This window comes from Sprattus sprattus (assembly GCF_963457725.1).
Source record: "Sprattus sprattus genome assembly, chromosome: 12".
NCBI classification, from domain to species: Eukaryota; Metazoa; Chordata; class Actinopteri; order Clupeiformes; family Clupeidae; genus Sprattus; species Sprattus sprattus.
In genome coordinates, this window is record NC_137910.1 from 6,631,968 (window position 1) to 6,656,076 (window position 24,109).

Here is a 24,109-nt window from a genome sequence, read left to right on the forward strand (position 1 = left end):
TGTGTGTGTGTGTGTGTGTGTGTGCGCGTGAGTGCGTGCGCGCCCTCCCTGCGTGTTTATGTGTGTGTGTGTGTGTGTGTGTGTGCGCGCTTGCGCCGTGTGTTTGTGGGTGCATGGAGCGTCTTCTCCCCTCCTGTCGTCATGTTTTTCGTCACGTCATGTGTCGGCTGGGCGCAGTGTCCTCTGTGCAGTGTGCTGCTGCTGTAGTGCTGCCGGCGGGTGTGTGTGTGTGTGTGTGTGTGTGTGTGTGTGTGTGTGTGTGTGTCTGTGTGTGTCTGTGTGTGTGTGTGTGTGTGTGTGTGTGTGCGTGCAGTGTGCTGCTGCTGTAGTGCTGCTGGCGGGACCCTGTGTGTGTGTGTGTGTGTGTGTGTGTGTGTGTGTGTGTGTGTGTGTGTGTGCGTGTGCAGTGTGCTGCTGCTGTAGTGCTGCCGGCGGGACCCTGTGTGTGTGTGTGTGTGTGTGTGTGTGTGTGTGTGTGCAGTGTGCTACTGCAGTGTGTAGCTGCCGTCGGGACCCTGTCATCTTCCTCTCCGCCCTGCGGCCACTGGTCTGGCAGCCCCGCTCGTGATCCGGGCCTGAGAGGAGAGAGGAGCACGGGAGGGGAGGGGAGAGGGAGAGAGAAAATGAAAGAGTGGGAGCGAGTGAGAGAGAGAGAGAGAGAGGGGGAGGAGGAGGAGGAAGAGACGGAGAAGCGAGTGGAAGGTTACCAAGGCTCTAATTTCTGTCTCCCACACTCATTGCGAGTATGCACACTTGACTGATCTGTACACATCCTGTGGCACCACTCAAAGTGACCAAAAAACAGCTTTTCCACTCAATCTAGCTGCGCAAAAAACAATGAAATAAACAAGAGCGTCTTCCGGCGGGGGGGCGCAACGTCTCCATCTCCATGTCCCTCTCTTCTGCTGCACCTGCAGACGAGCCCTTTGTGTTGTGTGTGTCTGTCATTGGAAGGTCTTGCATTGACAGTGCAGAATATTTAATGCAGTACATTTGGTGTGTGTGCGTGTATATGTGGGTGTGTATGCAACATACTTTGGTGTACCTGAGACTACATAACTAAATGTGTGTGTTCCTGTGTGTAGATCTGTGTATGAGAGGGGACTTATGTGCCTTGCTGCATTGGAGACTCCATAAATGTTTGTATGTGTGTTCTTGTTCGTCTATCTGTTTGTGTGTGTGTGTGTGTGTGTGTGTGTGTGTGTGTGTGTGTGTGTGTGTGTGTGTGTGTGGCTCCCTCCCTCCCTCCCTCCATCTTCGCCTGCCCACCTCACCCTCTACCCCCGTCCCAGGAGAGGGGCAGTCCAGACATGCCCCCTGCGCCCTGCAGCCCGAGTGTCTGCCGGGTGGCCAGCCAGCTCCCCCTGCCCATGACTTATTCATCAGGCCTTTCATGGAGAATTGATCTGGATTGGGCCGGCACCCTGGGCTCCTTCCCCTGGCCTGGGCTACCCTCCCCAGGCTGCACTCAAGCCAGAGAGCCCCTTTCCGTAAACAAGGGATGAGGTTACAGCCACACCGGCCCAGCCCTAAATAAGACGCTTGCTGCAGCAGCTTCACCGAGCTGTCTGTGGGGAGACACTGTGGTCCTCTTCCTCCCTCCCTCTCTCTCTCTCTCTCTCTCTCTCTCTCTCTCTCTCTGTATCATTGTCTGTCTGTCTATCTATCTGTGTACTTCTCTCTCTCTCTCTCTCTCTCTCTCTCTTTCTTTTTCAACACTATCAGTTCTAAGCTGTCCTTCTCTCTCTCTCTCTTTCTTTCTCTCTCTGTCTCTCGCCTTTTCACTGTGACATTGAGGTCAGGGAGATCCTCTTGATCCAGGCCCAACCTGCAGTTCAGTCTTCTGTGTTCAATAGGTGTGCCGGACAAAAGCTTTTGTATGATTCAGGCCTACTGTAGTTTTTCATGGTTAATCATTTTTTTGGTTTTTCCATTTGAATCAATATTGTGTAAATTGTTTCTCCTTAGACAATGATGTATGTTACTCAAAAATATTTTTTTTTCCCTTTACTAATTTATTTGGTCTATGGTTTTAGGAGAGGGGGTGATCTGTCTGTTAAAAAATGAATTAACTCAGCAAGAACTTCCTGTTTGAACAGGAAATGTGTCATGGAGTGGGAGGAGCCTCACGACAGTGCCCTGTACTGTATGCAGACGGATGGGAATCACCTGATTGTCAGTGGCTCGTCCTACTACGGTGTGGTGCGTCTCTGGGACAAAAGGCAGATGCACTGTTTGAAGGTGTGTGTGTGTGTGTGTGTGGTTGTGTAGTGTTCTCTGTTAGTGTGTGTGTGCGTGTTTGTACATCTTTCTGTTTTTGTGGCCCTTTTTGTGTCCACCCAGTGGGTGGAGTGTAACTTTTCCCGATGTGTATGTTTCGCTTTGTATGTGTGTGTGTGCGTGCATGCTTGTGTTTGTGTGTGTGTGTGCGTGCGGGCGTGTGTTTGTGTGTGTGTGCGTGCGGGCGTGTGTTTGTGTGTGTGTGCGTGCGTGCGGGTGTGTGTGTGTGTGTGTGCATGCAGGCGTGTGTGTGTGTGTGTCACCGTAGGTCTGTGCGGCTAAGTTATGTTGTCAGATGAGCCCAGAACTCGTGTTGTGTTGGCAACACTTAAACATGTCACAGGCCTCCCCACTGAGTGGTTAGTGAGATGAATGTGTTCAAGTGTAGGGCTGTGTTCTTGGTGGTAGTGCGGATTTTCTCTGTGTGTGTGTGTGTGTGAATGTGTGTGTGAATGTGTGTGTGAATGTGTGGGTGTGTGCACGTGCGTGTGTGGGTGCGTGCGTGTGGGTGTGTGCGTGCGTGTTTGTGTGCGTTTGTGTGTGTGTGTGTGTGTGTATATGTCCAGGTTTTTATGCATTCTTGCGCGTGTGTGTGTGTGTGTGTGTGTGTGTGTGTTCAGATGTTTCAGCTGACGTCGTCCACCAGCAGCCCTGTGTATTGTCTGCGTCTGAACGCCTCCCACCTGTACGCCGCTCTGGCCTCAGCACTCTACTGCCTCGACTTCACCGCACCGGGACCCAGAGCCAGGAGATGACCCAGACTTCATCATCATCAGCGCATACACACACACATACATATACACACACACACACACACACACACACGTACATATACACACACACACACACACACACACACACACACACATACATATACACACATACATATACACACACACACATACACACACACACACACACACACACACACACAGACACACAGACATACAGACACACACACACACACACCAAAAACACACACAGATGCCGAAAACACACACCAGAGTCAGCCTCAATTGACAATGCCATGAGAGATCTATTTTATCAAAAAAGCTGAAATGTATTTTAAAATGTAAAAATTCTGTTTTAGACATTATGCTAGTTGCTTGGTGTTTGAAAGTAATTTACAACATGTTATTGTTTCAACACAAACGGCTTGCAAGTTCAGCTCTCACACTGATTTGGCACACAGCAGAGAGCATTCCCAAAGCGTACCCCACATCCCACCCCACCCCGACCTCACCTCCGCCTAACCTCCGCCTAACCTCCACCTCACCTCCTTCTCACCTCCACCTAACCCCCGCTCCCCTTCTCACCCCACCCCACCCCACCTCACCTCACCTCTTAGGCCACACATTCACGGAGACGACTCTATTGCTGCGGTTAATGTCGGCCATCTTCTCCACACCGCACTGGAAGCGGGAGGATCCACGGCTTGGCCTGTCGTGGCCCGGGTCTCTCTGGTGTTCCGCTGGATCCATCCGACGGCGGGACTCCTCAGAATAACCCTTGTGACCACACACACACACACACACACACACAGCGCAGCGCAGCGCAGCGCAGCGCAGCGCAGCGCAGCCACCTCGCCGGGCGTTTCTTTACAAATGAGATACAATTACACATGATTTCATCCTGTAATTAAACATTTACTTTTTTCAACAAAAAAAAAGAGGTCTATTGAAAAGGCGATGATTTATTTTTAGAGAAAAAAAAGGTCTATTAAAAGGGCTATGATCTTTTGACGTTTGTTATTTTGTGTGTTTGTTTGATAATTGCATTTTCAGTTTAAATTAGTTCACATGAATATTGATGACTTCTCTGCCAACTGAAATCAGTCATTCTATTCTTCATCAGACAGAATGAACAAGTTGGTATGGAGGTATGTGTCGATTATCTGACAAAGACATTCAAGCGTGCTTTTGTGTTTGTGTGTATGTGTGTGTGTGTGTGTGTGTTTCAGGACCTGTGTCAGATATCTCTTTATGGTTTTCCTAAAAAGACAAGGGGGGAAAAAACACATTTATGTGACCTCTTAAGGCCTAGGTCCGATGCCGGGCACAATAAAGCCCCAGACTCGAGGGGGGGGGGGTCACGGCGCTTTAAAAGTCTGGGTGGCCAGGGGTGCACGGAGGACAACAGACATCTGAGGAAAGGCAAGGCAGAGATGTGAAGGAGGGAGGGAGAGGAGAGCAAGTGGAATGTCTTTTCCCTCTGTGTTGGGTGGTGCTGTGTGAGCATGCATGGAAGAAAGAGAGAGAGAGAGAGAGAGAGAGAGAGATGAAGAGGGAAAGATGGAGGACTGACCATGCATGCTTTTATATGGGTATATCAAACAGAATACATCATCTGTCTGTGTGTGTGTGTGTGTGTGTGTGTGTGTGTGTGTGCACATACACACACATTTAAGTGCAGGTACCACACTGTGGGATTGAGTGACCACACAGATCTAGCGTGCAGAGACCTGCGCTGACACGGCTAATCCAGCGACCCTCGCAAAACAAACGCCACAGTCGCTGTGATCCCAAAGCCTGCTGGGATTTCTCCTACGGCTGAAGATCACACGAGACAGGTGCTGTGTTTCATTCAGGACCCTTTTCTTTTCTTCTCGTCCCAAAAAAAGGGAGTGGGATCTTAGAGACGTGTCACCAAGATAAAGGTGTATCCTATCTAAAACAACATCAGGGCCTTCAAGAAGGAAGCCGAGGGGTTTAAGTGGTATCTCATTTGACATTGATCTTATTTAGATGTTTCAAAGCTGTAGGTGTTTTTACCTCCAAGGCCTTGATCCAATGCTTACATGGGATTGTTACTATTGTGGAACACCTGGGGCTATTGCTGTGGAGTGTCACAGATATAAAAGGAGCATGTATATTTAATGGCTGTCCTTCTGAATGTTTATGTGGACGTTCTTTTGTAGTGAGACCTTCCAGGGGGATGTGTATGCAAAGGACACCAATTGCTGGAAGGAGACATAATAACTGACGACGGTGAACTTTATCGGTGTTGTGGCCAACGTGTCATGCAGAATCTTCCAAACTATAAAATAAAGAGAACCATTCAGTTGTATATTCAGCAACACACACACACACACACACACACACATACACACACACACACACACATGAATGCACATGTCATACGCGCACACACACACACGGAATCTCTGTGACGTTAACTATACTGCGGACCATAATGGAATATATTAGATCATATGCAGGGTGGCCCAATCCATTAGGTACTTTTGTCATTGAAGATAAAAGAAATGCCTACACCGCCGTGCAGACATTGTACAATCATGCAGGAAATGTGGCCTCAGGGGACATTAAACAGAATTCAGTTAAATAAATCATTATCTGATGGTGTGTGGGCCAAATGGACACTGTGCTTGAAGGAAGGACATTTATTAGTGGATATTGTATTGCATGATATAGCTTCTCCATTTATTTATTTATTTATTTGCATGTTTGGTTATTCAGCCATTCATCCCTCTACCTATCTATCTACTTATTTAGGGGTTAACTTGTTTTTGTGGCATTTAGAGTGGTCAGTTTTTTTTTTTTTTTTTTTTTTTACAAAGAATGCAGATCCTACCAAACCGTGTTAGAGGATAAACACACAGAACAACAGAGAGCTGTTCATGGTCACCTGATCTTCTACAGCTCTCTTTGTGATTGTGATCACGTTTCCTGTGGACAATACAGGGCTGCGTGTTCTCTTCCCTCTCGACACACGTAAATAATTGCGCTAACATTTGTTTTGAAACAAGAGGCTGCGCTTGACCCTTAAACACATTTCAGCTCCATCTGTCTCGATCAGACAGACTGCTTTGCTCTTCATCTCCTCCTCCACCCCCCCCAGACCCCCCCCCCCCCCCCCAAAGTGCAGGTGAAGGACAAATAATGGACTGCGAGCTGCAGAGCAAGACGGAGAACAAAAGAGAGCCCTGTGTTTCGGAGGAGGCCGTGCTCTGTGGATGAAAGTGCATAGTGGATGGGGATGGGGATGGGGAAGGTTCTGGAGAGCGGGACAGGGTTTCTCACTGCGCTTGAATGGTTGCTCCTGTCGAGGTGTCCATTTCCACTCAGGGCTGCGGTTGGCTCTAATCCCTCTCTCTCTCTCTCTCTCTCTCTCTCTCTTTTTTTCTCTCTCTCTCTCTTTTTTTTTCTCTCTCTCTCTCCCTTCTCTGACCTTTGTGGTGAACACCTCCACCAAGGTGAGGCTAGACAAGCCTGTCGGCTGATGGAAACCTCACAGAAAAAAGATCACAACACTTTCAGAGGCAAATTGACACCTTTTGTGCTTGACCAGAGGGTTAGAACCCTAAACAGAGGAGCAAAAGCCTTTTACCAGTTGGTTCAAGTGGTCATATGACGGGGAAGTGATTCATGTGGTTTGTGCAAAGCAAGCCAATACCTTACTACTCTGTAAAAGACAAAGAAAATGACTCCGGAATTGCACGTCTGATGTCTGCATTGAAACTGAGGGAGAGTGTGTGAAGAAGCCATGTCTGCCCTTAATAACCCACACCAAGGTCACTGAATGCTGTGATTGGAACAGTGGCCAAGCCAGCAGCCCGCAGACAAATGGAGATTGCCAGTCCGTCCAGAAAAAGGGGTACATGGGCGAAGGGACAGGAGTTATGGCTGGAGAGCAAAGACAGGACTAATGCTGGAGAGAGAGGGGATCTGGCCAGTGGTGGGCTGGGGTGGGGTGGAGGGTTTTAGGGAGAGGATTTGCAGGATTACATGGTGCACCTGAGGAACCTACAGCACACAAAAGAAAAACACACAGGGCTAAAGAAAGGGAGAGGCAGGGAGAGAGAAGTGTGTGGGGGGGAGGCTTTTCCTACAGTGCGATTGTTGTAATTCTCATGTCTGTAAATTCAGGTGTGTGTGTGTGCGAGTGCTTGTGTGGGTGTGTGTATGTGCATGCAGTGATGTCAGAGAGGGGAAAGGAAAATGAGTTTGCATTCCTTCTGTGCACCTGTGCCATCCACGTAGCATAACTGTGATCATTGTAAAGCCTCTTTCCATCCCCACAGTTTTCTTCCCCTCTAATTCTGCACGATTAGAAATGTCTTTGGGGCCAGCCAAAACCTCCAGCTACATATTACTATAGATTCATAAATTCAGAGAACGGAAATGCTTGGAACATGGAGTCAGGTCTTCATTTAAACCTAACCAGTAGTCTGTAAACGTAGACTGTTATTTCAGTAAGGGTTCTGGCGCCATTACGATAATGCGAACAGAAGGAAAGCTCAAGAGGTGAGGCCCGTCTATTAAATTTGAAAGGAAAAAACAGCTTGAATGGTGATGGTGTATCAGATCAGGGTGGATGGTCCGCCATTCTCAAGTCAAAATCGCAGTGTTATGTTGAATGAAACGGCGGGAGGAGAAGGCCAGTCCGTTGTGTAGCCAGGCTATAGCACTCAGGTGAAACCGTATCCTCCCCGTCATCTTAAAGAAAACAACAGGGTGGGAACCCAATGGCTGAGCCGCCCACCTGTACGTATGTTTTATTTTATGGGGAATTTAAGAGGAAAACGTACTAAGTTGGAGATGGGAGGAGGTGGAGAGTGGAATTTGAAATTGAAACGATTATTTTATATTATGTGTCAGAACAATCCATTATCAGTGATTCTTGAGACCTGGGACAAAACATGTCCGGGACATAAATCACAGTTTTTCATCTTAAAATGTACATAATATGTTTTAAAAAGCCTCACCAATCTCATCAACAGGAAAAGGGTAGCACAACAAAGTGTGTTTTGTTGTTGTCTAACATTTAGTTTTTATTCTAAATGATGTGATATGTGACCAGTGCCTCCAAAAACCCATGTCCGAAAGCAGGTCACATCACACTCCAATGCTTTAAAAAGTCTGAAAAGTGACATAAAATTTAACTTTATCTATATCATATGTAAATAACATAGTATTTATTTCACAGACATTAAAACAAATAATTTTGAAACATTTTTAATATACTTTCTGGTAAGTTGAACATGTGTCCAGAGTTTTTGTCAACACCATCAGACTTTTTTAAATTGGGGAAAAAATCAGGAATAATTTAGGACAGCATTAACTCAAAGGACCCCTTTCCTTCCTCCTTGGTCTTCCTGGTGACATGAGAAAATTTGAGCTCTGGTAAGTTTTTAATAATACTTTGTTTTTCATATCTATTTACTAATATGCACACGTCACAACCATAGCGTATCAACTCCAAAATGGCTAAAGAGTCAACATTAGAGTAAAATGTTCTGCAATCTAGTGTTTATTTATATAGATTGGCTGGACCATGATCAACAGATGATAAACAAGATGGCTCCTGTGAGAATCTTGTGTGATATAAGGAGAAATGTACTTTTTTTGTCAACACCATCAGACGTCAACTCCATCAAAACACCATCAAACACCATCAACATTTGTGTCTGATGGAGTTGACTTTCTCTGATGGTGTTGACTAAGGCCATTTTAGTGTCCATTTTAATCATTTTAATGCTGTTTATGCCAAAAATATCACTTCCTATGGATTTTTATTGCTATTTCAGTTTCATGTGTCGAATTAAATCTAGTTTAGATATAGAGTGTCAACTCCTTCAGATATAGTATTTTATAGTTTAAAAAAAAAAATGGTATCTGTTTCATTCCTTGAAGGATATTTGTTCAAAGACTAACACATTTCCAATGTAGATGTGTATTTTTAATGCTTAAAAATGTCTCTGTTAAATCTGAAGGTTAAAGACAAATGTAATTCGTGGTATGATTTCAATTCTACTCATTTAACATTGACTTCTTTGGCTCTACACTTTTGTTTTTAATGATTTAAAGACCTGTGTACATTATAAGGGGAACTGGGAAAACTAATGAGTACAAACATTTCTGATAAGATCATTTAAAATCATTTCCATAAGTCTATTTATGTTTATGATGGTGTTGACAAAAATCAAGTGCTGACCCAGCAAACATTCAATTAACATAAAAAATATACAACTGGGAGGTTGAACCAAAACATGTTTGGATAGACAAAACTTCATTTGACAGAAATGTAATCATATATTTTGGAAGTTATCCAAATATTTTTTGGGAAAATCAAAACCTGTTTTGTCCCTTATCTCAAGAATCACTGTTATACAATGAGCTCATTTGTTTCTGCAAGGAAAATTAAATACCAAATCACTGACACCATTGTTATCACCTGTCCATTAGCGGATCAATTAGAGCAAATTTGCTTAGTTCGGTTGAAATGGCTGTATCTGTCAGCATCTGCAGTGAGGAGGGTGAGGTAACCTGAGATCAAGTTAAGAGTCAGAGTCAGACAGTGTTTTATTTGGCCAAGTTCACTGGACTTGAATAGAATCAAGGACTTCCATCTCAGCGCAGGTGACCCTCGTTTCCGACAGAGCAGGGCCTTCCCCGAGCTGCATTAAGCTGTGGTTAAGGATCGGGTGACACCGCGCTGATCACACAACCAGGAATAGGCTAGGCTTCAGTTCCCATCGCGTTGTGAAGTCATTTTAATATTACATCAACACTGCCATCTACAGGAGGGCAGGCACAGTGCAAATTGGCTTGAAAAAGTATAAGAATGTTTACCTTGTGACCTTTGCCCATGGTATTTTTGTCAGTTACTATAGGTTTGTAAGAATTGCTTTAAGTCTTGTTTCAAATACGTGTTTTGTTGTTAATAACAACTTAACGGCTTTTATGACTGATGGTTTAAACTGCTCATCATATTATATTTGCACTCATCTGTTTTAACCAGTACCACAGACAAATCTACAACAAATACTAATGTTGGCATTTAATGATGCTGCACTTGTTAAGCTGACGGCAGCCCACCCCCCACTCCCACTATGTATCTGAGTCTATGCATGCTTAATAGCTTTAAATCCATGCATGAGTGATAGACGCCAGCCTATGTGTAGTTCCCAGAGGACAGAGGGGCTTTTCCCTTTATTATGGCCCGACACTGGGGGCTCAATGGGGAGTGCTTGGCGGCATGGCGCTGTGCGCCGTCCGTCCGACTCCCTTCCGCGGCGGCGCGGTTTGAATCAGAATGGGGCCCACAAAAAGAGGGGGAGCGGAGGGGGTCTACCTAGAACTCCCTGAGCACCCCACCTCCCAGCTCGGACCCTGGGAGAAACCCAGGCGCTGTCAGTCATCCAAGGGCCCAGGAGCCGAAGAATACGGGCCTTTCATGCAGACCTCCAGCATCTCTCTTCACAGAATCCCACCAGCAGTTAATAAAAGGCCCCCTTTCCCCAAAGGAGAAGAAGAGAGTGGGAGAGAGAGAGGGAGAAAAAGAGAGAAAGAGAAAGGGAGAGAGAGAGAGAGAGAGAGAGAGAGAGAGAGACAGAAGGAGGGGGGGGGCAAAAAAAGCATATTTGAAGAAACTCGACCCTACTTTGCAAATCAGTCAGTAGATACCTGATTGTCACTCCAAGAGTTTGGGACTAATCCTATTGTTTTCTCTATAGGATTACTTGCTCTGGGTCCCTCTCCCCCTTTGGCTCTGCACGGGAGAAAGGGCAGATTAAGGGGATTAGCCTGTATCCTCCTAACTTGTCAAGCCGGGATGTAAGGAACCATTGACTTCTCTGTTCTGAATGGGAGAAGTGCCTAAAAAAGGGAGAAATGAAAGGCAGTGAACAAGAAAAATTCCTGAAAGAACAATGTGATTTGTTTGCTTTTGTTCCTTTTAACTTGGCTGAAAGGTTCAAAGGGCCTTCACCTCAGGAGCAGACAACCCATGTCGCAGAGACAGACTGGGAGAAAGAGAGAGAGAGAGAGAGAGAGAGAGAGAGAGAGAGAGAGAGAGAGGGAGAGAGGGATAGAGAGAGAGAGAGAGCATTTAAAGATGAATATCTGTCAAAACAATATTTTCCAGAACACTCAAATTAGACTGCAAAGGTGAATTGATGTACAAACCTCCAGTGACCTGCAGGATGTTCCATTGTTCCATCAACAGGGTAAGGTCAGGAAGTGAGAGGAATATCAGAGTCATTTAGAATGTATCTTGAAATGAATGATGTCTTATTATTACCTTCTGTGAAGCTATATGTTGACTTATAGGTTTGAAATGTGTAGACTTCCTATGCGCTCAGAAACTGTTTCAACCCAGGCACAGGTGAACTCTTTAAAAAAAAAAAAAAAACACACACATTTATGGAGTGACTGGCTACTTGGGGGTGGGGCCCTAGGCTTTTCTTGGGGGCAGAAGGTGGGGGCAGAATTGACCTGCCTGCCCTTCAATCCCCCTGTGCCCCCTTCTATTGCAATTTTGAAAGCTCTGAGAAGATTATAGGTCAAGTTTCCATGTCCCACAATTCAGTGCCAATTTCCCAACATGTCACACACTGCCCTCATTCATCTGGATGTGGTGTTGGTTTAGGATGTACAATGTACTTTGTTCCCATTTCCACATTCCCTTTCATAAGCACTTTGTATCTTGCATACAGATCATGTTAATGCCTTTGTATATTTTTTATTCCAGTCAGGTCTTAGATTCTGAACCCTATACGTGCACTGCAAACATAAATTGTGTCTCTGCTCGACCGAACTCTATGTTTAGTCTTATCCTTTTGTTGTCAATGCTGAGCGCAGAAGAGATGATAGATTCAATAGTGAATATCCACAATAACAAACTAATAAGGGATATCAAGGGAAATCAGAAGCTGTAATGTGAAGAAATATATAACAATCAGGATAAACAATTAGATGTGTAGAAAATTACAAAAAAAAAAAAATGTTTTCCTTAATGAGATAACAGTTGAAATTCAATTGTTATGAGTTATGAAAGTATTATGAATATGAACAGGTGAAACTCGTTTAACAAGTGTAGATGTCTACACATTAGTTAATAACATAAAATTATAGTAACTTCCTGGGGAGCTGACGAGAGAGTGGGGCCTTATTTCATGAACTAAAGCTGATTTAATAATTTGGCCAAATTATTTTGCAAATTTAATACCATGAGAATATCCTTAGCCCAAAGTTAGGTAGGTCGGCCCAATGCTCCCACACTTAGCTTGTTGCTCGTTTCCCGTCAATGAAATTAGGCTATATCTTAGCCATAGTGCCTTCCCACAGACATAGCCTACTGATGCACATGAAGGCAAATCAGTTTTCACAGAGAATGAGACACATCCTTTTCACAAAACACTTGTCACTCTGCTGCTGTTCCATTCAAACAATGGTTAATTTTGTGATAATGTCGAAAAAAAGGGAAACGAATCTCTCTGTCTCGTGTTTTTTCAGACCTCAATTATGTAGGCCACTCCTACACATAGGCCATAGCCAATGTATTAAACTCTATAAAAACAACCGCAATAGGTTTTGAAGTTGATTAAACAGGTGGATGATGGTTGCAGGGGCCAGTAGATGGCAAACTTGCCGAGTATATGATAGGCCTATGAAATGAGAGAGCGAGTGAGCAATTACTTTTTCACGGCTTTGATACAATAGGTTACAAACTTCATACATCGATCCATCTTTTTTCCATAGACGGCGCATTATCTAATGGCATAAGGACATTGTGGTCAAATAGGCCTACATAAATAAACACGGACATGCCGGGGTAATATTCCTAGACAAAACTCTGAATTGCAGGTTGAAGTTGTGAATTTACGAGAAAGAAACTCGAATATTCTCTGGGTTTATACAGTCATACTGTACATTTGAGAGAAAAATCCCCCTCCATCAGCTCCCCAACTCTTTCCAACAACAATGGAGCTATTAGCCTGCGCCGTTCTGGCCACCTGATTTCACAGCAATCAAAATAGTGTCTTGAAGTCACACCTTTTAGCAGTGACAGCTGGTTCGTTCTTTAACTGATAGATGAAATAGCCAATAACCACGTTGATTAATGCCGATACCAGGAAGTATTCTCTTGAGCTATCCAATTGTAAAGAAGGAGGGCGGGCTCTATACTTTGGGAGTTGTAGCTACAGTTGAAGAAAGAACGAAGGATTTGAACGTTTCCTTACTATGTAGTGAGGTACATGTTTGACCTAGACTGTAAATGTACGGACAGTGAAAACAAAGTTTGGCATACGGGAAGCCAACTCAACTTTGTTAAAAATGGGATTGTTTCTTTTGAATTTTGCTGCACCCGTCAACTCAGCGACAACACAAGGAACAATCACAGAGGTAACCTATCCTAAGTTTTGCTAGCTGATGATAGCCTGCTTACTTGTTGTTTACTTATGAAGACATTGTAGTTTTGGTAATTTCGCCCTCTACAACTTACATATTGGTCTAAGGACAAGTAAGGAAAAGTAACGCAATTGGCCCATTTCTTGTGTTATCTTAAACACTTTATCCTGACGAACTGCTGTAAAGTTGAAATAAAGATAACTTACCTAGCGAGCTAGCTGTGCTAGCACAGAGACTTCACTACCGTTAGCTAGGAAGGTAATCAGGCAGCATGCTAACGTCAACGCTCAAGAAAATCGCTAACATTAGCTAGCTGTCCATATTTAGTAGCAAGGTAACTACTAACGTTAAGTATTACGCTCATAGTATTTGACGACTGTGCCCTGTAAACTGTTCTATCTGTTGCTGTTGCTCTCTACGAAATGCTGGCAACGTTATCTAGCTATAGCTATTATACATGATAGCTATTAGAAAGCTTAAGGCTTTCAATTGGTAAACAAGTTATATGACCTAGTTTACGTTAGGTAACGTCAGTATGATAAAGGTCCTCTACCCTGAGAGCCTAGAATTTGGTTACAAGACTTCCTCACTGAATTTGACGTGTAAGCTATTGTACAGTGAACACTGTACGCTGACAGGCCTAATTCTGCCTTACTAAATGAAATCATGCTAAAGAAAGTCACGTGTGATAAATAAACGTCGTATGTTGACTTATCACACATGCTCCTATAGGCCAAATACGTCAGATGAATGTGCACTTGACAGCGAGAGTGATGCACCTGGATCCTTATTTATAGCTGTCTTACTGTCTTAGAGTCTATGTCAACAGGCTTTCCATTAGCATTGAACAGAGACAACGACTTGTTGGGTGTAGATTTTCTCACGAGAGCTGGTATGCTACCAAAAACAATAGGGTTCCCATCCCTTCACATCACCTGTTGGTGCATTGATAACAGCAGAGTGGACTGATAATGCCTGACTGTCCTACTGTTTAGATATTGACGTCTTTTGTTAAGTAGACTGTACTGCTAGAGGCAGATCTTTTGTGGGGTTAATGTATGTTTGTGATGGCTTACTGGGTTGTCACTGTTTGAGATAAAATTGTTGCCGAGGGCCATACTGAGGTTGCAAAGTAATCTAATGAAGTGAGTGGTCTTGAAGACAATGTGCAAATGTAATGCAAAGACTCATCTGTTTTGCCTCTGACTTTTAAGTATGTACGTACGCTGACGCTACCAACCAGAAAACAACACAGCCAGCCTTTAGGACTACCTGCCTGTCTGCCTGTTTATAGTAATCAGGACAACTGCTGTAAACAGAAACAGTGCTGAGGTTCTCTCTCCTTAAAATATGTCCTCTAAATACCACATCTGCACACACGATTCCTCCCCACTCAAGAGGAACACTGACCTCCTCTAGTAGTTCTTCAGTAGGACTCTGTTGGAGGTGAGTGTTATGGATATGTATTCTTTGAGTCATGGCATAGAATAGAATATCTTTTTTGACATTGCACAAGTAGAATAACATTTAGTGTGCACTTTTCATGTGCAGTGCTCTAAAGACAGTGGCAAGTAGTGTAACAGCTCAGATGTGCAATGTAGCAGCAACGCCAAAACAGTACAGACGTGTGGACGTAGAGTCTTCATTAAAAGCACAAAGTGAGTCTTCATTAAAAACACAAACTCTGTCAAAGTGGATTAAGATATCAATCCCTAGAGAGTGACTGATGTTACAACAGAAGCGGTTTCTCAGTCAGCGTGAGCTGTAGATGTCCTCCAGAGATGGAAGATGTATCCCAATGATCTGTGCACTGCAGACGGCCCGCTGAAGACCTTTCCTAACAGCTGCTGTGCAGCTGATATGCCACACAGAGATACAGCATGTTAAGATGATCTCTGTTATGCAGCGGTGGAAGGTCACCACCAGCATCTGCATGGGCAGACCAGCTTTCCTCAACGTTCTCAGGAAAACGAACCGTTACCCGGCTTTCTTGACCAGTGCAGTGGGCCATGGGAGAGGCTCTAAGATGTAAATGCCCAGAAGTAACCAGAAGTTGAACACTCTTAACAGTCTCCGTTTACAGGAGCAAACTCATACTGTGACCATCTGAAATTTAGGCTCCTTGGTCTTTCCGTGTCGAGGGACAGATTGTTCTGTCTGTCACCTGCCAACTCAACATTGGTGTTTAGTGGCGAATGCAGGAACAGAGTCGTGTGAAGAGGGAGTTGAGGATAGGGTTCCATAAACATCCTTGTGGCTCTGCCAGTTAGAGCTGTGTTGAAAAAAATCGTTTTTCCGATTTTTTCTTTTTTTTTTTTTTTTTTTTTTTTCAAGCATAATAATAATGCACTGGTTAGTGTCCCAGTAGGAATCCACTGTTGCAGATATAGTCACCTCAATGATGTCCTCCATTTGTTGTCCTGAATTATCTTTCTTGAAGGTAGATTGACCCTTAACCTTTTCATCAGTCTTCCAGCCATCAGTAACTACCAATACTTGTAAGATTTGTTGTTTAATATTGTACGAAATGTGCTATATAAATACATTTGCCTTGCCTTGCCTTAATATTGATATAATACTAGTTTTAATATGTTGCTTCTCTACACAGTCATGAAGTGAAGGAAACGGTTCAAATACATTTTTCATTTTTAATAACATTAACCCCCGGATCGAATCGAAATCGGATCGAATCGGAAATCAGATCGAAATCGGATGGAATCGGATGGAATCTGAGAAAATCTGAAAAAAATCGATTCTGAAACTTAAAAATCAGAATCGAATCGATTCTTGAAATTTGAAAATGAAACCCAGCTCTACTGCCAGTACTCAGGTGGAGTGGATAGGTAGGATAGGTGGGGGGCTGGTTTCACTGCCTGAGGATGCTGTGACCGGAAGATCAGTTGCATAATGATGAGCTGAGGCCTAGCTGACAGGTGAGCTCGCTAGGAATGACGGTATGGAAAGCAGAGCTCTAAACTGAGTAGCGTCCTCACGTGTGAGCCTTGTTCCTCTAGGTGAGTCAGGACAGTGTGTGCTTTTACGATATTTCATGTTTGTTCATCCATGGTTTCTGGTTTGGGAACATCTTAATTTTCTTCTACTGTGACATGATCACTAGGGGTGTGCAAAAAATCGATTCACATTCATATCGCGATTCAAGTGCTTCCGATTCAGAATCGATTCATAGAATTCCAAAAATCGATTCATATTAAAAAAAAAGATTAACGTTCTTTATGGCTTTGCAAACTGTCTAGTAGGCTAACGTTACGGTTTGAGTGATGAGCTTACCTTTTATTGGTAACCTAACTGTTACGGGTCATTGCTTTTGAAATAAGAGGCCTGACTTCTATGTTCACAGCAAACTTGAAAAAAAGAAAATATTAAGCCATGGTTTAACTGCACTATAGGAGTCTGAAATGTGCACTTCGTAATTTTATTTTGTACCGCCCTGTTTGGCAATGTTGTTTTTCAATAAAATAAAACATTGCATAAAGCAAGCCAATCCACTTTTCCATGATAAGAGCATTAAAATAAAATGTGCGATTAATTCATTTGCGATTCATTTTGAGTTAACTATGACAAAAATGCGATTAATCGCGATTAAATATTTGAATCGTTTGACCGCACTAACATTTACATACTGTGAATCAATTTTTTTGAATCGAGAATCGTTTTTGAATCGAGAATCGTTTTTGAATCGAATCGTGAGCCTAAAAATCGGTATCGAATCGTGACATTTTCTGAATCGTGCACCCCTAGTGATCACCACAGCTGTTGATGCTGTTGTTGCAGATGAGCACAATGGCTATGCATTCCTCCACCTATCTGCCACCTATCTGCCATGTGTAGCCTGTTGTGCAAAAAGGTCCCGGAGGCAGAAGGTGGCTTCCTCAAAGAAGTCCTGGAGGGTATAAGGTGGCTTTCTCAAGCCACATTTGGACTGTCTTTATGGGCAGACACTTGGTTTTGTTGATGAGAGGTCTGTTTACAGGTGTCAGAAACGGTGAAAGATGATCAGATTGTCTAAGGGGTAAATGAGTGTTTGAGGTTTGTGTACACTAGGTCTACTCTAGAGTGTTTGAGCCCCTGGTAGGGCACTGCACGTGCTGATGGAATTAATGGAGCACAGATCGTAAGTTGACTTGGTTAAAATCCCCTGCAATGATGAAGGCACAACCAGGGTGAGCCTTCTGCTGTTTACTGATGGCTGAACTGAGGACTCCGGTAAGAGCAGGGGCGGCATGCCCTGTATCTGCATCCACAATGACTGGTGTACCAACCGCAGTGCACTAATGTTCTCCAGATCTGGAATATCTACTTCTTAAATGTAGGCCATTTTATCTGCCTCTTGAGTATTATGTTGATGTTATCATGGCTGTATACAAGTAATGAAACACAATAATAACTGGCAGTAAGTAGACCATCAGAATATGCCTCTAATAGTGATGTGATATCATTGTCGTGACCAATGTGTCTTGATGGTATCGTATCTTGAGTTACTCCATGATTCCCACCCCTACCACTGAAGTTGCTAAAGTTGCTATTACCTTGTTCATTACTCTGTCCATTGTTCAGTAATTCTGCACGGATATATGACCTTTTCACACTGGCAGCTAAACTGAGTATTAACATGATGATAAAATAAGTAGCCTAAATAGTATAAATAGTAGGGATGCACTGATACCCCTGTTTTCAGACAAAGTAATACTTGTACTTGCCGATACAGAGTACTGGAACGAGTACTTAATGAGGCCCATATTATATGTTGTCAGCCTATATGGATCTCCACAGAAAAAAGCCCATGGCATTGGTGTCGCTGATTCCTGTCTCCACTGCTGGGCTACAGGACCGGTTGCAGTTAGTATAGTGGCAAACCGTTTGCCAAGTCGGAGATGAATGACCAAAAGCATACGTCTGTCTGGTCTGTGTGAAAGATCTCTGGCTGACATTGTCTGCCTCTCCAGTAGGCCACTGGCATCGCCAAGGTCAGGGGTGCAGTTCTTGTAAGAACAAGGAGTGATAAAAACGTATACTTGCTTTCCCAGCACATCAAGGTGCTTTTGATAAAACTAGAAACATAACAAATTAAAGTGAACGGCATTGTGTGTGTGTGTGTGTGTGTGTGTGTGTGTGTGTGTGTGTGTGTGTGTGTGTGTGTGTGTGTGTGTGTGTGTGTGTGTGTGTGTGTGTGTGTGTGTGTGTGTGTGTGTGTGTGTGTGTGTGTGTGTGTGTGTGTGTGTGTGTGTGTGTGTGTGTGTGTGTGTGTGTGTGTGTGTGTGTTCATTCAATCAATCTGCCACTGAAATCACATGTTTGGCCAGGCACGACTGTACCTCTTCTGTTGTGAGTTCTAACAAGATCATTTGGCATGGGCCTACATGAGTAGCAAATGGGGGAACAAAATAGACCATATTCAAATTCACAACGCATGTAGAATGAGATTGACAGAAAGAATGGAGAACTCTGGGGGTCCTAGAATCCAAGTTTTAGCTAGCGGCTGCAGTGGGTACTGTTTTAGTTTTTTTATGTGTATTCTGTGTATCTAGGCCACTGCCTTTGAATAGTTTTTTTCCAAAGTATGTTACCGTTACTGATTCTTGCACCATGGAAAAGAAATTCAAATCACACACTGATTCAGTTGCTGTGTGGCCTTATTCTTCACGCGCGTAGGCTGTCCCCTTTCAAAAAAAGATGCCTATTCATTGGTGCCCTCTTACATAAACACTGTAGCGCTATGTGGTAAGCAGTTGACAGCCGGCCAAACTCGTTTCCATAGGACAGGAATTTCCATTCTCCTCAATCTTTTTGGTGCCTTGGAGGAAGTAAGACGTAAGAGTTCTGTGCTTGTAGTTTAAATGCTTGTGCTGTGCTTGTAGTTTAAATGAGCGTGCTGTGCTTGTAGTTTAAATGAGCGTGCTGTGTTTGAAAAACCACATGAAGTGTTTGTTTAGTGGGTAATATTTCTCCTGGGGAACTGCTCCCAAGAGGCAGTGCAAGTCACCTGCTGAAAGGGTAGTGCCCTGGAGGATGGGTCACAGTGAAGTACTTTTTATCCGATTAATCGATGGGATACTCGATAGAATACTCGATTCCAAAAATATTTGATAGTTGCAGCCCTACAATTCCAGACAATTCATAGAGTGGTTGTATGCCAAATGATGACATCATTGATAGCCATACTAGAAAAAGTAAGATAGCAGTAATTGAGATGTTAATTTGTTAAGGATTATCACACTAGGCAGCATCTGGTAATCTCCCTCTTGGTTGATGGATGTTATTCTTGAGACCAACCTACCTTTTCATCTGTTTCACCTGTTATGAATGGTGAATTTAGGCCTCTAGTAAATTCTGAAGCTACAAATTCTTTCCACGTAATAAATAAATGGGCAAATTTCCTCCGGACTACTGATACTTGGAATGCATAAATATGTAATGGCTACACTTCAAGTCAACCCTCTCGTAGTTGTATCTCGAGTGGCCACTAGACAGGACAATCATGTGGTGCCCTGGCTGCCTCACAATAACCAACCATGGCTACTCTATACTGTAAACATTTACCAATTGCCGTACAAGTCATGTCCGATGTATACTCATCAAGGCTCTGGATATGTTTGTATGAGAGAGAGAGAGAGAGAGAGAGAGAGAGCGCGAGAGCGCGAGAGAGAGAGAGTCTCACAATCTCTGTCACAACCGGGCTTACTGAAGCCAGTGGCATGGTGAATTGTTTACCCGCATTCCCTGGCACACTGGACCAGCTCTTAACTGCCGGGGTGGGTGGGTGGTCAGCCTCACACCAGGCTGAACTGTGTGGTGTTTAAATCCAGACCACTAGCCGCCTGTCAGGGAAGTTCTCACACACACACACACACACACACACCCAGTCTTACACTATCTGTGCCACATCACTCATGGCTTCTAATACTGGATATCACAAAGCTGCTCTGAACGTCGCGCCTCTTTCACAGCGGCCTTGACGTTTTGCGGTATCTGCTTGAGTTCCCCTCACTGTGCTATAAGAGAGGGTGAGAAACAGAGAGGGAGAGAGTGTTGGTGCTCATTCATTTGGAGCCCCTGCCCTGGTCATCATGCCTTTCTTTGTCTGGATAAGACAGGTAACAGGCAAGCTTTTGGGGGCTGGGGGGGGGGGGGGGGAGGTGCTGTTTTATTTGTTCTTCAAGTCATCAAAGTGGACCTCTGAGTCTCTGGGGGTCTTGTATAGGAGCTTTTGGACTCTTGTCGGAAGCAATACGCAACTGTAGTAATTGAACGATGCTTATGTCTGATATGAACTTGTATTTATGTTTGTTTGTTTGTTTGTTTGTTTCAGAGCAAGCTGCTATGCCAGGGGCCAAAGAATCAGAGCTACATCTGTGAATCAGGCTACTGCTGCGAGTACCAGTGCTGCAGCTACTACTATGAGCTGTGGTGTAAGTACAACCCTTCAACCCCCCCCCCCCCCCCTTCCTGCCTTTGCAACCCTACCGCCGCCTCTGTGAGAAAAATTGTGCATGTTTGGGAAGAGGCTCTTTTTGAAGATAGACGAGTGAAGCCTCCAGCGCAGGAAGGGGGCTCTACAGAATGCCAAACTGGCCCAGGGCCTTGGCGGCTGGGTTGACATAATAACACCTATGCGCTATTTTCCTTAGTATGTACAATAACACCACCGCCCCTTTCTTGTCTTGTGTAAGGTGCTCCACCCTCCAGAAGCTTCTGAAACCTTCTGTGATGATGCTGCATATTAAAGGTTAAAGGCATCAACTGGTTGTCAACACATTTGCACCAGTTTTTCCTCCTGGCAGTGTGTGATGTGTGATGTCAGTTGTAAAAGAAGCAGACCGCCTGCGAGCTCAGTGAACTGTGGCAACTCTATATTTAAACAAGCAGTTGGTGAAAAAACCTTGAAATACTTTTAAGTATCTTTTAGGTTTCAAATATAGGTTTCAAATAAACATATCTCTTAAAACCAGTAGTCAAGTGCAGATGGAAAATCATCAGTGCAATTCTAGATCATTCTGTATGCCGTAGGGTCTTCCAGGTGGAAAAACACGTGTGTTTTGCTTGGAGCTCCTCTTAACAGGAGGGAAGTCTCCCAGCTCTCCCCCTGGACAGACATTGCATACATCCCAACAGCCCTGCCTTCTCATAGGGTGGTTACAGAATGGAATGAAAAGTGTTTTTCTTTTTCTTTCTTTCTTTCTCTCTCTTTCTTTCTCTCTCTCTTTCTCTATCTCTCTCTCCTGCTTTTCATTGCCTCCCCACCCCTGTAGTGGCAGATGAAAACACCTCAGTGCTTTTCTTTGCTTTGTTTTCCTCCCCTCTGGTTGAACACCATGAGAACCTGACAGCTTACATGCATCAGGCTGTTCAGCCTTTTCTGACTCCCAAAGAAGAGAGGTTTTAATAACGTGCATTGTTTCTTGGACAGCCATGCCATGCACTGCTTGTACTGTTTAACAATTAAATAATCAAAAGTATGGACTTTAAGACATTTAGCATTATCCATTTTCTTATAGGTAATGAAAAATGACCTATAAGAAAAAAAATTATCTGACTAGAAACCTTTTCACTTCTGTTCCATATATCAGTTCAAGGCCAGAAAGCAAAGTGAAGACTAAGTTGAAGGTCCTGACCTTCTACTTGACCTTTTGGATTCTGCTTGCAGTTCCCCCCCCCTCTTCCCCATTCTCCGTCCGACAAAACAGGCGTCTTATTGGGAAAGTTGTGTTTGTGCCCGTTCCTGACGGAGACGATGGGCTCGGGTTACATCCGCCCTCTCCGGGCGTTCTGTCTATTTTAATAACGAGGGCCTGGCCGAGCCGCTGCTCTCGACCGGCGTTACGGCGCGTTAGCTCCTGAGTCGAGCCTCTGCTCTTGGCCCCTCTTCAAGTCGGCATAACCAGCGCATAACACCCCACAGACAGGCACCTCTGCCAGCGTAACCCGATCACCTCCGCTCCCGTAAACAGCTGCCTTAGGTTTCTCCCTTTGGGGAAGCAAAGCGTTCCCCCTCTATCTTTCTTTCTGTCTGTCTATCCCTCTGTCTTTCTCTCTTGTTGTTTCTGACTTTTTCTCTGGCTTTTTTCTTTTTTTATTCTCATTTTGCCTGTTTACTCCCTTGTTCACTCCCCGTTTGGGCTCAGTCCCACTTCATTCTGGCATGACGCTACAGCCTCTCCACAGCTGTTTCCCGTGACCCGACGAGGGACCGGTCCCCTAAGTGGGCTGATGTTTTGCTTGTGTTTGTCAGAGCGTGAGCCCTAAACGTCCATAATTGAACCAGTTGAGGAAACGGCCTCTCTGCTCGTCACCTTCCAAGCCGCTAAGATGGTCTTTTTCTGGTGCGGCGTACAGTTTTCCACACTACACTGAACCCACTGTATGGCTAAGGCCTAGTTGGCGATGTTTTCCAACCACCCCTCCCAGCGCAAAAATGCCAACCATTTTGCCAACGGAATGTGTCCTTGGTGCAGGAGTGCCCACACAGGACTAATTGAGGGGCCTGATAAGCGCCAGGCTGATGCAGCTGCCTGCCAGTGGCATTCCAGACCCATTTAGATATTCCACATCAATTAATCAAAAATAATTAGGTATATTTAGCACACAGACCCCAAGATCCCCTCACTGACCCCGATGGCTTGGTGCAGCCTTAAGGCCAGTAAGACCACAGCCCCCCCTACCCCCCCTGTCCCCCTGTCCCCCCAGATGGAGTTTGCATGCTACTGAATGGACATATGCACTGGCTGAAAAGGGTAACCAGTAACAACAGTGTTATTAAACGTTTAATTGTGTAGCACGATTCTTCTTCTTCGTTCACAAACTGTATAATCAGGTAGTGCACAAAAGGTTGGTTTAAACCCTAAACCTACCCTTTGTTTTGTAGAAAGAGGAAGACACTTACAGGTTACAACCGTTTCTGACATCCTTTCTAGGACCAGCTCATTTCAGCTCTCCCACACTCTTATGGATGTGTTACATTGTGGGCACCCTGCACTTAGTCAAACACTTCTCCCAGTACCACTGCAAAGTGTAGAAAAAAAATGGCTTTAGGGCTCTAGATGTCGGGGTTGTTTGTGGAGCAGGACACACTAAGAATGTGAAACCACATGCCAAGTGCTCCAGCATTGAGGTGTGAGCAGTGGGAAGAGCCTGTTCTGTTTTTTTTTTTCTTTGCTCCAGTATTTCCACTTGATAGATATAAATGACTCCTTTTCAGTCTGAGTTTTTGTCTAGCGTGTTAGCAACGGTGCTGCTGCATGCTAACTCTTATGCTCCCAGTGAGATTTCAGGGTCTTGTTGGAGAATAGACTTGGCACGCAGTGCAGTGAGTGGGTGATGTTATCCACCAAGGGCCATTGTGCTGGCAGCAGGTTTACATTCCAACTCAGAAACTTAATTATATTTCCATCATTTAACTCATCTCAGTCATCAGGTGATTGATTAGTTTTTTTTTTTGTGTGGGTTGGAATGAAGACTCGTTGCCACAAGCGCCAGGAGGATATTATATTGCCAACCCCTGATGTAATCTAGATCCTATCAGTGGAAAGCCACCCACTGAAGGCATAGCTGATGGTTGTATTTTATGCTTAAACACAGGGGACATCAGGGGAGTCCCCAGCCTTCAAAACAACGTATAGCGAGTATTTTTTTTTTTTGTATCTTGGAAGTACAAAAATGAC

General features: G+C 44.2%; 1 protein-coding gene across 1 annotated transcript in view; it reads left to right on the forward strand.

Annotated features, from left to right (window-relative positions):
* fbxw4 (F-box and WD repeat domain containing 4) overlaps positions 1-24,109 on the forward strand; it is a 64,648-nt gene that overhangs the window by 35,354 nt on the left and 5,185 nt on the right. The window contains exons 8-9 of the mRNA XM_080848387.1: positions 2,100-2,241; positions 20,761-20,860. Of these exons, the coding sequence (XP_080704513.1) occupies positions 2,100-2,241; positions 20,761-20,860 (242 nt within the window). The remainder of the gene's footprint in view (positions 1-2,099; positions 2,242-20,760; positions 20,861-24,109) is intronic.